General features: G+C 34.7%; 1 protein-coding gene across 2 annotated transcripts in view; it reads left to right on the forward strand.

The window, feature by feature from the left end:
* COL5A2 (collagen type V alpha 2 chain) overlaps positions 1 to 16227 on the forward strand; it is a 182133-nt gene that overhangs the window by 157529 nt on the left and 8377 nt on the right. For both annotated transcript variants that reach the window (XM_027126120.1, XM_027126110.1), the window contains exons 34-50: positions 290 to 397; positions 675 to 728; positions 2960 to 3013; positions 3187 to 3240; positions 3661 to 3714; positions 4133 to 4240; positions 4353 to 4406; positions 4944 to 4997; positions 5807 to 5968; positions 6630 to 6737; positions 7876 to 7983; positions 9408 to 9461; positions 11421 to 11528; positions 12104 to 12157; positions 14257 to 14364; positions 14756 to 14809; positions 15849 to 15956. In XM_027126120.1, the coding sequence (XP_026981921.1) occupies positions 290 to 397; positions 675 to 728; positions 2960 to 3013; positions 3187 to 3240; positions 3661 to 3714; positions 4133 to 4240; positions 4353 to 4406; positions 4944 to 4997; positions 5807 to 5968; positions 6630 to 6737; positions 7876 to 7983; positions 9408 to 9461; positions 11421 to 11528; positions 12104 to 12157; positions 14257 to 14364; positions 14756 to 14809; positions 15849 to 15956 (1404 nt within the window). The remainder of the gene's footprint in view (positions 1 to 289; positions 398 to 674; positions 729 to 2959; positions 3014 to 3186; positions 3241 to 3660; positions 3715 to 4132; positions 4241 to 4352; positions 4407 to 4943; positions 4998 to 5806; positions 5969 to 6629; positions 6738 to 7875; positions 7984 to 9407; positions 9462 to 11420; positions 11529 to 12103; positions 12158 to 14256; positions 14365 to 14755; positions 14810 to 15848; positions 15957 to 16227) is intronic.

The following is a 16227-nucleotide window of genomic DNA, read 5'->3' on the forward strand; positions in this document are numbered from 1 at the left end:
TATGATGTTGCCAAAAAAAGAAAATAAAAAGGCAATTCTGTCATTTTATTTGAATTGGTACCCAATTTCTCCAAAGAGAATGTTGAAAACAAACCAACAATCGAAACAGCAAGATCTGATTTTTTTAAAATGAACTCAGAGTCAGTTTTCCCAAATGAAAAATATAAGCACTAGGTTGAACCACATGAAATTGCCAAGATTCTACTATTTTTGATTTACCAAAACAGGAATTTCATATAGTTTCAACCTTAAAATATAGGTGAGCTTACTTATTGTTGGTTCATTTCAGGGCAGTCCAGGACCAACTGGGACCCCTGGAGATACAGGCCCACCAGGTCTTCAAGGTATGCCAGGAGAAAGAGGAATTGCAGGAACTCCTGGCCCCAAGGGTGACAGAGTAAGTTTGGTTTGCTTAGTTCATCCATTTACACTTTCTACTGATTATGATTTCCTGGGCAGACTTTTACTTCTACCACCCTAAGTCACAAGTCATTCATTCATTCATTCTTTCAGTATATGTGTACTTAGAAAATGTTCAGTCCCAGGCATTGTTCTATGCTCAAGGGGATACAGCTGTGAACATTAGAGAGAAGTCCCTGCTCTCATGAAGCTTCCATGCAAGTGTAGGAAAAAGACAATTAAATGATTAAATGGTGTTTTGTATGTTTTCCCAGGGTGGCATAGGAGAGAAAGGTTCTGAAGGTACAGCTGGAAATGATGGAGCAAGAGTAAGTGAAATCATTCCTTTCAGCAGCTGGGCTAGGAATCAACATCATCATTATCATATGAATTTGCCTGAACTTTTTAAAATAAGTTTCATGTTTCCATGGTTGTCAGGATTAGGAGAATGATGAGATTTGACACTGATGGACCACAGATATTCATTTTGCTTACCTTGAATTAGAACAAGCCAAAAAATAGTCATTATTGAGAGAATGAAGTAAGACACATTTTTATTGTGCATATGAGATTGGTGCTTTAAGCGGTGGGGCCCTCTTTATCTTTATTATCTTTTTATTTCATAGGCAATGTTTATTTTTATTAAAATGCTGCTCTAGTGAGTTGCCTTAGACCTCATTCCAGTGCAGGCAAGTAGAGTTTTACAGAGTAGCCAAAGGTGTGACAAATGTTTCTCAATATACTAGATGTTAGGGGTGAGAAAATTACGGCATGATGAATCGTCATTAATGCTTTCATTGATAAAGAGGCTGAATAAGTGAAATGTAAAGAAGGATTGTTTAATATCCTTCCAGAAATTGATATTTAACAAACTTTATGTCCTCAAAAATGGAATGTATTTGCAATTCTAAGGATAATCAGACAATCAGACTGAAAATATATTTTCAGACATGAATGATCCTCTCAGGTAAGAGCAGGTAGTTACAGTTGCTCAGACAGTCAGCATTTCCTGGAAATAGTTCCTGATATTTGGTAAATAGTTTCTGGTTCAGTATGACATGGTTTGCTGTTAGTTGTCATGCTGTGTCCTGACAATAGCCATTATACTATTAAAAAAGAGATGACACTGAACCACTGTTAATATTTTGATTCTGTCCATTGAGCCACTGTTAATACATTGTATATTAACTTTTGATTAAAGAAATAAAGTAAATTATAGAAAAGTTTTAGCCTTAGTGATAATTATCCCTTTTTTCTTTTTCTGGAAAGCTAATTAAGGGTGAAACACTTAGTTTAACAAATTATGAACTCAAAATATCTCTTGCCTTTTAATTAAATCTAATATTTGATTTAATACTTTAAAAAAGTGGTCTAAGTAAATCTGGTTTATGGTTTGTATTTCACATCATGGTTGGTCTGGAGTGCACAGTAAGTAGTGAAGTGCTGTTTGAAGGAGAGATGATGCATTGACAGTTTATTTTAAGGAGAAAGCTGAAATACATATCTACTGTTCCTTTGAACTATGAAAATGCAATGCAGTAGGATCAAGATTTAAGCAATGACTGCTTCATCTTTAGTGAGGGAAATATGTTGTTTTAGGGAAGAAGCAGAGCAGAGCATTTGCTGTAATCTCATGGTAAAGGAAAAAAAAATGAATCACTTTTTTTCTGTATGAAAAAAATGAGAATGTAATAAAGTCACCTTTATATTTAATCAAATCCTTTAAGGAAGTATATTAGGTAAATGGATGGCAGAACATTGTTTCATTATAGATCTAGAGAATTTAAGGTCACAGTTTTCTTATGTTCTTGTCACAGATATAAAATTAAAAAGTCATTTTGTTCCTTAAGTTTCTGCAGTAATGCATACAGAAATTAAATGCCAAAAGGATATCTGGGCGGCTTGTGAAGAGGCAATACACAAATGTGAGAGAAAAAACCTGTCTTAGGAAGGATTCCAGTACAGTGCAGCAGTTTAAAGATTGTAACCTCATGTCAAGAAAACCCCATGTGGTAGCACCCTACATTCTGAGCCAGAGAACAGCGTCATCTTCAGTGTAGCAGGGTAGTGCAACTCCTTTTCATCTCAGGGGAATGTGGAAAACTGAGTGCTTTAGTAGAATTTCACTTTTTTAAAAAAAATAAAGGAGTGATATTTCACTAGTATAATTTAAGAATATAGTATTCTATACAAAAAAAGAAAAGCCTCTTCAATCTATTGTCACATTTCAAATAGGTATTAGCAAAATTAAATAAGCTAAGAAACACAGAAACACTGTTGAAGGGTAGCGCTAATTTCATACTAATGTTTGAAGACGGTGTTATATATGGAGGAGTTGAGTTGGATGAAAGAGATTAAAACGTTTTGTGGAGAAAATCCATTGGAAATTGTTTTAGACTATATAAAATATTGAGAATATACAGTTATATCATTTATTATAGGTAATGTTTTACAAAAGCAGTCAGCTGTAACAAAATAGTCCCTTCTTTGTTAGTTTGTTTAAACATGGAGATTTCTGTGCATTCTTTTCCTCAGTATGCCTATGTTATGTTAATTGCAGGGTCTTCCGGGTCCCTTGGGTCCTCCTGGTCCTGCGGGTCCTACTGGAGAAAAGGTAATGTCACAAGTTGTTATTTTGTGGACTTAAAATCCTGAGATTTGAATGCTGGATCTTTTTCATAATGTTTTCTCTTTCATAAAATTTGACAGTTGGACTAGATCATCTCAGAGTTCTCCTCCCATTTTGCCACTGCTTTGGACAATAACAATCTAAAATCTGCTTTCTAGGGAGAACCTGGCCCTCGAGGTTTAGTTGGCCCACCTGGCTCCCGTGGGAATCCTGTAAGTGGCAGTATTTTGATGTTCTTTAGTATGAGCTTGAGCAGTAAAACGATTCATCATTTTGTCTTGATATTTATAAAACCATGCCTGTTGGATTAGGTTACTTTTAACTTCCTGGTTTTCACCTTTTACTATTCTCATTAAACTTAAAAAAAATCATTGCATTATTTCTATACAATCTATTAAGTCTAGGTAGGCAGCTCATTTACTAAGAAATTAGAAGCTTCTTTGAGACTTTGGGCCTTGGAAAATTTCTTCTATGACCCTTTACATCACGCTTAAGAGTCCTTCTCAAGCAATATGTCTACTTTCTCTATATGTGCATTTCAAGACACTACAAATTTATATAATTGCATTTTAAAATACTGCTCCTATTTAGAATAATATGTGAAAGCTACAGTAATGTTTGTCTTCTTCTAGGGTTCTCGTGGTGAAAATGGCCCAACTGGAGCCGTTGGTTTTGCTGGACCCCAGGTATGATTTTCAAATATCCCTAATTTACAAACGAACATTCCTCTTGTTACAGCAATGAACTTAATTACTTATCATTGTCATGTGTTTTGAAGGTATATTCAAGATTCTGGAAAACATAGTTTTCTAGGCAATATTCTCATTTTCAATACATATTTTCATGAACTGGCCCCCAAATGGATGAATTTGCATTATATTGAATTATATACTTATTTGTTTTAATAAAAATGTGGTGGTGTAACATTTTTTCAGACTGTCTTCAAAGATCTTATCAGGGCTTTTTCTTTTCTTCTATGCTTTTATACTGATTTCAAAGCACCATTATACCATATATGAATAAATGATATGTTAGGAATAATTATCATGAAATAATATATCTATAAGTGTTATGATCAATTGCTTATTTGTTCAATTAATGTAGGGTCCTGATGGGCAGCCTGGAGTAAAAGGTGAACCTGGAGAGCCAGGACAGAAGGGCGATGCTGGCTCTCCTGGACCACAAGGTCTAGCAGGATCCCCAGGCCCTCATGTAAGTTTCAAATAAAAAAGACACAACTTGAGTCCAGTGCCCACTGTTTGACCTTGTGTTTAGACCATATTTCTATCCTATAGCGATCTTTTGTTTGTTTCGTTCTATTTAGGGTCCTAATGGCGTTCCTGGACTAAAAGGTGGTCGAGGAACTCAGGGTCCACCTGTAAGTTGGTTTGAAGCTCTGGGAATTACACACAGCTAGCCACAGATACCTATTACTTTATAGCCATTTTAAAGTTCATTTGAACCCGTAACAACAAATTTTTAGTTGTATAACTATACAGTAGTGGAAGGAGCGCTTAACTTTGATGCAGATCTGGGTTAAAATTAGTTTTTTGATCTTGGAGACCCAGCTGCCTCATATGTAACATAAATAATATATTACCTATGGAAGAGGGAATGAATAATGTCAAAGTACTTTGTATAATTCTGTTATATAAAATATTAATGTGATTCTAGCCCTTGCCTTCAATATACTTGTATGTATTCAAGAGAAATGGAAAGTGGAAAGAAAAATAGTATCCTTCCTACTAGTTCATCCAGATCCATTCCCAAAAACATAGGATACAAGAAAAAATATATATTGGTCATAACAAGAGGAATATAAAGGCCTAAGTATCCCTGTAAAATTAATAATCCCTATAAAGTGTATAGAATTAATTTTTATTTTAAAATTATTTATATGATATTATATTTCTAGGGTGCTACAGGATTTCCTGGTTCTGCTGGCAGAGTTGGACCTCCAGGTCCTACTGTAAGTCGATTCAGTAATTGAAATCATTGATAGTGGAGTAATTTTACACACACATAAAAATACACACAAACACATACATATGTACATATTATAATGATACACACATATATTTAATTGAGTTATTATTTGTTCTTTTGTTTAATCCCTTAATTAGTTGTTATCCCATGTTGACAACTCTTGTCCCAATAATTCATAGTGGTAAGCTGTCGAGCCAATCCTTCTTTAATCATCCAGTGTTTCCTGGAGGAGCTTATTTGCAAATCCTTTTAAGCCCCAATGTTTGACTGTTACTTCATTTGGGCACTAAATAGTGCAGTATTGTGTGCTAATAATCATTTCTTTCAGTTAGGAAGAATCTCTGAAATTATCTTTAATAAATGTTATTCTTTCATTATAAGATCAGGTCAGACAATAAAATATCAATATTATGTATTCATTGTTGGGGCAGAGCCTTATGGAGTTTGAAAATTCAAGTTAACTTCAACACACTGTTTTTTTTTTGCAATTCCAAATCACTTTACTTTTATTTATTTTTTAATTGAAGTATAGTTGATTTTTCAATATTGTCAGCACACTTTTAATAATGACTAAAAGGTAATTGCAAATAATTTAGATTTTCCTCTGGGAAATGAATCAGCTGTGTGGCAGCTGTGTTTTTTATTTTTGTTTAAATCCACTGAGTGATCATCTAACAGGAAAAGTGGACCTGTGAGGCTTGGGAATCTGCCTCTGAGGCAGAGACCATCACATTAGGTCTTCTAACGTGGCTTCCACTTTGCCCTCCTGGGTCTCTTTCTATGTTGTACTAGGGAGCTCCAGGACCTGCAGGGCCCTTAGGGGAACCTGGGAAGGAGGGACCTCCAGGTCTTCCTGGGGACCCCGGCTCTCACGGACGAGTAGGAGATCGAGGACCAGCTGGCCCCCCTGGTGGCCCAGGAGACAAAGGGGACCCAGGAGAAGATGGGCAACCTGTAAGTTTGGAATTTTTGTTCTAGACCACCTCTAACTGAGATATTTACTAGTAAAAATTCATAAGAATTACTGCCACAGAGAAACTGTTTATATATTATCCTGAGCACTTTCGTAATCCTTTAAATGCATTATGCCCTATAGGTTTTTAATTTATAATTCTCTGCTCTAGGAAAAAGTATATGTACAGATATAAAAATATAATAGTCATGGATATGGTGTTCAGAAACTAAACAAGGAAACATTTTTTGTTAAATATCTGTATTGAATGAAGAACCTTTTTTTAAACCGAACTATTTTATTTAATATCCAAATGCCTCAACATTAATATGTTTAGATAGAGCCCTATTTCTTTGTTTTAAAATTTTTCTAGTCATTTTAAAAAGAGGAAAAATATTTGCCTGAATAGTTACCTCTTTTATTCTACTAATATTCACATTAATCTTCAAGTTCCTTTCCAACTAAATGGGCCATTCTCACCTTTAAATAATGTTAGAGGCTCAGTGTGGATTACACATCTTGACTACTCATACATAGTATGGTTTTATGGAACAGAGAACTTTTTCTCATACCAAAAAACCTGTAAAGCTGTGATCTATTGTAAAGTGCTTGCATATAGTTTTCCCTGGAGAATTCCTCATTACAGTTTGTCCTCAAAATTAGGGTCCAGATGGTCCCCCTGGTCCAGCTGGAACTACTGGGCAAAGAGGAATCGTCGGCATGCCAGGGCAGCGTGGAGAGCGAGGGATGCCCGGCCTTCCAGGCCCAGCAGTGAGTAGCTGCGCTGGTCGATATTTCATCTGATTATATGCAATAAAATTTGTGAAGGGAAGATTTATCTTTTTTTTTTTCTTAATAGATTTGAAGTCTCTTTTAGACACAGATTCTGAGTATCTTAAAAACCTTTTGACTTTAAATGTCAAATTCTTTACTTAAGTACCTAGAAAGTCCTTGAAAAATATAGTTATTTAACCCTGGGACTAGAGAAGTAGACAAATAAGGATATAGATTTTGGTGACTCTAAATCTTTCTTCAAAGATTAAAAATATCCATGGAGCTAGAGAAAGGGGATAATCTCCTGGTGAGTAGGTAGCCTCTTTTTAAATAAGCATGCCTAACAGAAACACTCATATTTCACAGTTGAGAGAGTAAGTTTTCATAAACCATCAAAGGGAAGAAGTAGTTGAGCTAAAGTAATATTGGAGGTGAAAGTGGGGTGAACAATAAAGAAGGATTCTGAAAGTAATCTCCTGTTCCCTGGAGGGTGCTAAGAATTTCATATTCCCTGGAGTATGGATGAAAGTTTAACTCACTGTTAGCTTTGAAGAGACTAAATTTTACTGCTGAAAGTTTACATGCTTGAGGAAAAAATGGTGTTTTTATATGGAATGTAGACAGAGAGATTTACTGCTGGGACCTTGGAACTGGGGACATGTGGGTAGAGATGTGAAACCAGAAAACCAGGAGTTAAGGGCTGTCTTATTGTTATCAGGAGTGAGCCAAGGAACCTGGAAGTAAAATCTCCCAATACTGAGACCAAAGTGCCAGGATATAGAAGTAAAGTGAGCAGACAAAGCAGAAATGAATAAAGATGAGCAAATCTTACTAGTGACACAGATTCAAGAAGGGCATCCGGAAATGACAATGGTACATCAGATTAGAAACCAAAATGAACCTGACTTGGTGCAAAGGATGCTTTTTATTCCCTTTGATATGTCAGGATGATTGTGATAAGAAGTGCGCACGCCTCTGGGAAGGCACTACAGTGACATGAGTGTTGTGGGATAATGGACAATTATTACTATAGCAGGAGGGACTGGGGTGCCATTTGAATAAATGTAGCCTTTATGTGAACTGGACTCCTTAAACTTCTTCAGAAGTGGTGGACATATTTGTACTTTTATTTCAGGGCACACCAGGAAAAGTAGGACCAACTGGTGCACCAGGAGATAAAGGCCCGCCTGGACCAGTGGGGCCCCCAGGCTCAAATGGCCCTGTGGGAGAACCAGGACCTGAAGTGAGTACTACAATGAAAATCCCTCTCCCCTCCTCATCTGGGTGTTCCGGGGACATTTTTTAAATTTAGAAGTCAATTTAGAAATTTAGAAATTGTACATTTGACCTGAAGGAAGTTTCCTAGTGATGTTTCTTGATGTGTTCTTGCCTAGAGAGTTGACTAAATGATGACATAAGAAAAAGTAGTAAGATTTGTGTCTTGCACTGACTTTCATCTAGTCTGGAGCCAAGTATTTTAGTTGATTTATTTTGTTGCCAAATTATTTTGAAGGTGAAAGGACACAACCATTTACCTTTTCTCTTATTAGTATTTCATTCTGTAATGGCATATTTGTCAAAATTGCCAAGTTTTATGGTGATAGGATTAATATAATTGTTACAGCTTGTGAAGAGGGCAAAGTAAGTAGAGATGCTTTTACTTACATATCCCTATAAAGTTACATTATGGAGATCATGTTCCCTTAGTCTCTTCTGAGAGGAAATCAGCTTTTGAAAGGTGATTTGAGAAGTTATAGGTTGGAATTTCCTCTGTTCAGTGCTTTAATGAGTAAATCACCAAACATTTAGTGTCACATTTTCTTGAAAGAAACAATCAATGCCTTTCAAAGCAATTTCTGCTCAAATGGTAAAAATATAGTTCTGAAAAAAATCAAAATAAAATAGGAAAAGAAGACTATATATTTTTTAAAGTAATTTAATATCTAAACACAGATATTTTACTTTAAACTTTAAGGATATTATTTGGGTAAGTAAATGTGAGGAAAACCATTCACTGATAATATAAAAACATAAAATACCGGGAATGTAATTGTTGTCTATTTATTTAGAAGAATTTGAATACTTTTTATTTTTTAAAAATAAAAAATAGAAATGAATTTAGACTTAGTGCAGGAGGCACACCAGGAGGAATGTCTGGGGGCTTCTCTGGTGGTGGAGCTCCTCCATCTGGTGGCATCTCCTCTGGGCCCACCATTGAAGAGGTTGATTAAGCCAACCTGAACATAGATTTAGTACTGTTTCACACCAAACATTGAAGAGCCCAAATTTGTAGCAAATGCCAGGACAGTTTTAAAGTTGAGCTGCTATAGTAAATAACTGGGCATTCTTAATACTTGAATATGAAATATGTATGTGGGGAAAGGAAATAACATTGCACTTTATAAGCACTGAATTGTAAGTGGAAAATAGTGTCTTAAACAAAACTGCATTTAAAGTTGGCACCAAAAATGTAAGAATGTGTTAATAATTTTACAGGCAAATCAAAGTAATAGAAAGATGGCAGAAGACTTTCTTCTACTGAAATTTCCATAAATGCTAATTTATAATATGGAAGAGAGGTGGAAAACATGCTGTAATTTTTCTGGCAATTGGAATGTGATTTTTTATTACTCAGTTAATTCATTTTTCAAATATGATTCTTTATAGGGTCCAGCTGGTAATGATGGTACTCCAGGACGGGATGGTGCTGTTGGAGAACGTGTAAGGGCAGTTTCACTGATTAAAAACTCTGGAGTAATGTAAATTTGAAATCTTTTAATACTAAAGAGTAAAAAGCTACTCTTTCTTCTCATAGCTCCAATGCAGCCCTGAAATTTCTGATTGTAACAATATTTTTTGTAATGTCATAATTTGAGTAGATCTTATAAATGAAAGTTTGAATACATAGCCAAGTGAGATGGCATTTTTTTAATTAACAGTAGGAAAAGGTGCACCATGAAGGCTTTGGATGAGGATACATATGAAGTAGTCTGAATTTCAAACTCATTCACAAAAGTATGGCAGCACAAATAGAGCTGCGTATCATCTAAATTTCTCTACTCACCTCCTAAAGTGAATGCCCCATGAGGAAATAAACCATGTCTTTCTAAATATTGTATATTTCATGATGTGTTCTTAAATTAGACATGTGCTGAACTGAAAATATCCCCAACTTTATCTGAAAGTCTAGTCCCTTTGGGCAGTCACACAGTTGTCTCAGACTACTTAGTAGTAAATGGAAGGCAAAAACAAAAACCCTCTCTAATGTCTATTATGATGCAGAGGCTCTTTCCACTCCAGGAGCTCATAATGTAGCAGAATGGGCTTTGAAACCTGAGAGACCTGGTTGGAATCTTGATTAAGTAACTAGCTATGTGATCTTGAACATATTTTCTGAACCTCAATTTTCAAATACTTTAACTATGATTCGTACCTATACCACTGGGCATTTGTGTTTCAAATAACTTGTTTAAAATATCTAGTAGGCACTCAAAGAGAGGGGAAGAAAGAGTTTTGAAGAATCTTGGGGTAAAGCCAAGGAATGCAAATTCTCTTGGCATCTGGGTTTTTCCCTCGGTCGGTAATATATTGTCCAGTGTGGTAGTCTTCAAAGATTTTGCTGATGTACCCCTGATATAATTTTGAAAATCTATGAACCCCTATGCATAATTTAAGTTGCCATCACATTTTATTTTAATCACAAGTTTTAATTGTGATTAATTGCAAAGGAGGTAATTCTTGGTAAATTCTAAATGTACATGTGCTTTCAATATATTTTTTTCAAAATCTTGGAGTTGCCAATTCAGCTTATTCAATGTATTATGTATCAATTCTCCAACCTAATTGCCAGAGTTTATCCTGGTTGCCAAACTAATCAGTCAAATAAGACTTAACTTCTGTCAGAAAAAAGGTCTGACTCCGTTTCTCAAGTCAAATAATTATATTAATACACGTTCATGTAACAATAATCTCATCTCTGACTTAAAGAGACAAGTAAGATTCAGAGCCTTGTCATAATGGGGTCCTCTGGGTAAAATAAGGAGCCGCCTCTTTCTTTCCGAATACCTCTTTGCTTCATTCTTAAGTGAACCGTGCATTCTGGAAAAGTCCCTTAGTTTGATGCCCAGTGGTGTTTATTCTTCGAAGCACTGCAGCATAATAAGATTGCAGATTGTATGATATCTGCCTTTATTTCATAAAATGAGAGAAGGGTGATTGTTAAAGAGGAAGTAGGGAAGGATGCTCCAAGTCAGTTTTCTGAAAGAACACATATGAAGTTGAAAATCTGGAAAGCAGTTTCCTTAGAATTTTCCCTGTTTTTACACTCTTTGGAAAGTTTTTGTTTATACCAAGTGCACGGATACCCCAGTTGGAAGGCTTATTGGTCTAAGAAACATGCTGAATTCTGGAGGTGACCACTCCTATAGTCCAGCAATCTTGACTATGGGAATAATAGGGTGAGAGTGAGGGGAGGGATGAAATTGGGGGAAAATATCTCATTCTTTTCAGTTTGATTTATTAATAAGCAAATATAGTTAAAATATTTAAGTAAAATATTAGTAAAATAATAAATATGTTTTAAAAAGTTATATTTTTCCTTCTCATGAATAGCATGAGCATATAGAATACGGCTGTTTTAGAATTAATATTAAAAAGATAATATCATGGTTTTCTTGTCAGGGTGATCGTGGAGACCCTGGGCCTGCAGGTCTGCCAGGCTCTCAGGGTGCCCCTGGAACTCCCGGTCCCGTTGGTGCCCCAGGAGATGCAGGACAAAGAGGAGATCCGGTAAGGAGAGTCAGTTTCACACTGACAGTTATAAATATCAACATACTGTATTATGAGCTACATATATGCCTGCATTCAATGACATGTGTGTTTGATTAAGGACTCTAAACAAAGAATGATAAACAGTCAATTAGGAATTAATTTTTTTAGTCTTAAAAATTTGATTTCTAATAGGTATTAGGTATAGGTAATAGGTATTCTATAGGTAATAGGTATTCAAAAACCCTGATGCTTTGACTTTCATCATCTAAAAATGTTGTTGTTTATAGGAAATGTAATAAGGATGTGTCATGTTAAATTTAAGCAAGTAATGTCTTATGTAAACAACTAAGGTGATCTTCATTCAGTGAAGACCATAGATAAAATCGACTATAGAAATGTCATTGGGGTTATAGTGAGCACATTCTTATACCTAGGGACTTCAGCCTGGTTTTAATTAATTAGCCATAGAACTATACACTTAGATACACACATACACATATATAAGTATTCAACTACAAACATATATTCTTGAATTCTATGTCTATATAATACCTCCATATTTTTGTATTAATATCTGTGAAAATTTCTTCTAGGGTTCTCGGGGTCCTATTGGACCACCTGGTCGAGCTGGGAAACGTGGCTTACTTGTAAGTTCTCTGTTGTTTTTTTTTAAAATATATGTCTTCTTACGTAAAATATACTCCCAAAGAAGAAGTATAATTTAAGACTCATAAGTGAAAATTACCAAATTCTTCAAGCTTTGAACAAAATGTTGATTTAAAATGATACCCAGGAGTTTATATTTGTTTTTATAATGTTAATATAGCTCCTCTGAATTTAACTAAAAATTATTTCAATAATCAATTAAGACTTTTAGAGTCACAATTTTCTCCCAAAATAACAGGAGAAATAGTGCCATTCTCTGAGATTTCCTAAAAATTACATAGGAAAATGGGTTTGAAAGCTCTTTGTAAACTTAAAAAGTACTATTCAAATATATTTTACTTTCAACTAGACTGCCCTGCCCGTGTTCTGATTTTTTTGCTCTTTGCAGTTGCTTCGACGTTAATGATTATTATATTGATGTCTTATCATGAGTGAATCATCTCTTACGGGCATGTTTCTTTCACACCCATTATATAAATCAATATCTGTATTCAATATCAATATCTATATTCATGAAGAACAATTATAGCCTTAAAATTATGACCTATTATTAAATCATCATTCTCAGCTTTGATTTGAGCTAGGCTAGAGAAGATTTTATAGTTACATGGCATGTCAAGTGAATGGTTTTCTAACCAGTTACAATTTGTTTTCCATGATTAAATGAACTCTAGTTAATAATTTAAATAGGTGCTTTCTGGTTTAGTTTATTTTAATTATGAAATTTGGGGGCATCTCTAAATTAAAATAACCTTTCTGACATAAAAACATTCAAACTGATTTTAGTATTTAACTTTACATTGTTTTATACAATATGTAAAAGTTACTGAGGTCTAGTCTTGTTTTTATTATAAAGAAGATTCTCGTACTGTTTGACAATTAGGATATCCAATTTAAAAAATAAGAACCAAACAAAATAAGAACAAAAAACTAATAAGGGAAAAGTTAACCTGAGAGCCAGTGTATTTGATAGTATCTTCCATTCTCCAAAGTCAGATTGATAGAATTTCAATTCTCTTTTAGAAAAACTTTAAAGACAACAGAAGCTTTCCCTGTAGTAGGTGACCCTGTGTTACTTGTCAGTTTACTGTGAACCACTAGACCCTTGGAGCTGCCTTTACTACCCGAGACTTTTACAAACAAAGAAAAAGTCTGTGACTGATAAGATTGATCAGATAATTTTCACTTCTTGGTGTAGCTTCTGTCCCACAATTAGATTCTCAACTATTGCTTTTTCTTTAGTTTCTCAGGATCAGGGTTGATTGATTTGGGTACAGATATTGCAGATATGAGGATAACATAGAGTTCTTTGTGTTTTCTTTGGCTGGATGTGGCTCGATGATGATATTCCTCTTTCATTTGTTCAAACAAGTTTTTGCCAATTTCTTATTTTTCCACCAGTTTTATTGAGCTGTAATTGACATATAACACTGTACTTGTTTAAGGTAATAATGATTTGTTATAGGTGTATATTGTGAAATGATTACCACAGTAACTTTAGTTAACATCTATAATCCCACATAGTTGCAAATTTTATTTTCTTGTGGTAGAACTTTTAAGATCTACTCCCTCTGCAACTTTCAAATATGGCCAATTTCTTAACATAGTCCCAGCTCATATCTAGTTAGTTTGTCTGCATATGCAAATTTAATAAACATTTTATTCTTAGAAGTAACATAAGTAAATAAGAACTCACGTTTTAATTTAAAAGAATCTATATATGGTGGCAGTATTTTTACATAATGATATCAGCTAAATGTGAAATATAATCTTTGGAAAATGTCTCAGATAGGCTAGATCAAACTTTAAAATACCTCATTTTAGTCTGAACATAGGATAAACATAAAAAAACTGAATCTTTAGGAAAGCGTTATTATACATCTTATGATTTTAACGATTGCCTTAATTCCTTGAGAAAAAAAGACCAAAATTCCTAGGTCTAATACTATTTAGATAAGTAAATATATTAGTTCATATAAAATACAGTACCCAAAATTGTAGCAAATACAATTGCACAAAGTAAAATTGTAGTAAATTGCAGTCTCAACAGGCAATATCCATGCTATGACCCTATTTCTAGGGACCCCAAGGACCTCGAGGTGACAAAGGTGATCATGGAGACCGAGGTGACCGAGGTCAGAAGGGCCACAGAGGCTTTACTGGTCTTCAAGGTCTTCCTGGGCCTCCTGTAAGTTATCCCTTTAAGTATTATTTGCCCTGCATGTGAGAATACACAGGTATCTTGACATGAACGTTTGTCTATAAAATGGATGGGGTTTTTTTGTATCTTATTTTCATTTCAAAGAATATCTCGATGAATAACTAGTTACCTAGCTATCCAATATAATTGTTCATATATTTGCTGTAATTTTGTAGGAAAGAAATAAAGCAAAAGGATATATGCACCATTACTCCTACAGTTGTCTTTAGTATTGGTCAACTCATGAAACATTATAGAGGTTGATGACTTTATGAAAGTAGTTTATGTTGCTAAAGTCAATGACGGGACATTTGAAAAAGGTAAGAATGGTAAAACGTAGGATATAAATATTTTGGCATCATTATTTTTTCCTACTAAGGGTCCCAATGGTGAACAAGGCAGTGCTGGAATCCCAGGACCATTTGGCCCAAGAGTAAGTAACAAAACTTAATAAGTTGCAGATGTAAATGATAATGCTCCTGGTGGCATACTGTTAGTGCTTCAGTATCATTTTCATGGTACTGAAGTTGGAGTTGGCCTAGGTTCTCTGAAGCTGGCAGCAAACATATGAGACAAACCATTCACATTTACCTTTAAGTAGAAATATCCTGAACTATGACATATTACTTCATGGGCCCACATTAAAATCTCTTACCTAGGGTGGATATACTCATCTGTTAGTTCATTTTCTTACTCTGTGTTTATTGAAATTTCCATTTAATTGTACTCTTTGAAATGATATAATAGGATTTACCATGAAGTGGAGATAGATTTTGAAGCTGTATTTATTTTTTTCCCTTAAGTAATTGTAATAGTTCCTCAGAAATGGTTGGCATAAGGCTAACTAGGAAGCAAATCATAAAATGAAACCAATATTTGAAGCTTATAGAAATTCTACATTAGTATTAATGCTGCCTCTAATAGGTCATTAATGCCGTAAGACAATTGACACACATAATTACTTAGGAAAATCATTAGAAAAAATTTCTGCATCTAAATACAGTGTATTTAGTGTATTTCTGTATCTAAATACAGTGCAAACAAATCACACATAAAATTGAGAACAGTATCAAAATTACTAGGATGTGATGAGATTCTGGGGTATAGGCGCACATATTTAATTTATATCAGACGCTCCTTCTGTCATTTTCTTACTCCTACTTAATTGAATTTCTAGTTAGGAGTACAATACATGAAATTTGATGAAACATTGCCTACCAGTAAAAGTAGATGACTAGTCCATTAACGCTTTTAATTGACACTGGTCTTTTACCTTGCATGGATGGTGGAAAATTCATGTGTGATGAAGTAGTAAACATTAGAAAGTGCTAGAACTCCATTTATTAGTCATTAGGAAAACGAATATGAGAAATCACTCTGATAATTCCATAAAGAAATAGTTCTTTGATCAGAGAAAGGTATTGTAAAGATTTTCTTCCTAGAATCTAAAATGCAGTCTTTGTTGCTTACAGGGTCCTCCAGGCCCAGTTGGTCCTTCAGGTAAAGAAGGAAACCCTGGGCCACTTGGGCCCATCGGGCCTCCTGGTGTACGAGGCAGTGTCGGAGAAGCAGGCCCTGAGGTAAAATCACAGATTTGTATGCAAGTGATTGATTGATTCTATTGATTCTCATAGCTTGGATTCTGTCTAAAGAATGTCTGTGCAGCATGATGGACAAAAGACTTCAGGGAACCCTGAAAACAAGTCTGAAAGTCACATAAGAGCTTGTCTGTATAAGTAGCTATTTCAAACATTTTAATACAGATTATTCAGAGTATATAAAATCAGAGTCCAAGCTACCTAGGCCTTGACTTCCTGTGATATCAATGAAAGCAAATAGTAAGTTATGACT

Source organism: Aethalodelphis obliquidens, unplaced genomic scaffold (genome assembly GCF_003676395.1).
Source record: "Aethalodelphis obliquidens isolate GAN/ISIS:26980383/991018 unplaced genomic scaffold, ASM367639v1 scaffold2, whole genome shotgun sequence".
Taxonomy (NCBI): domain Eukaryota; kingdom Metazoa; phylum Chordata; class Mammalia; order Artiodactyla; family Delphinidae; genus Aethalodelphis; species Aethalodelphis obliquidens.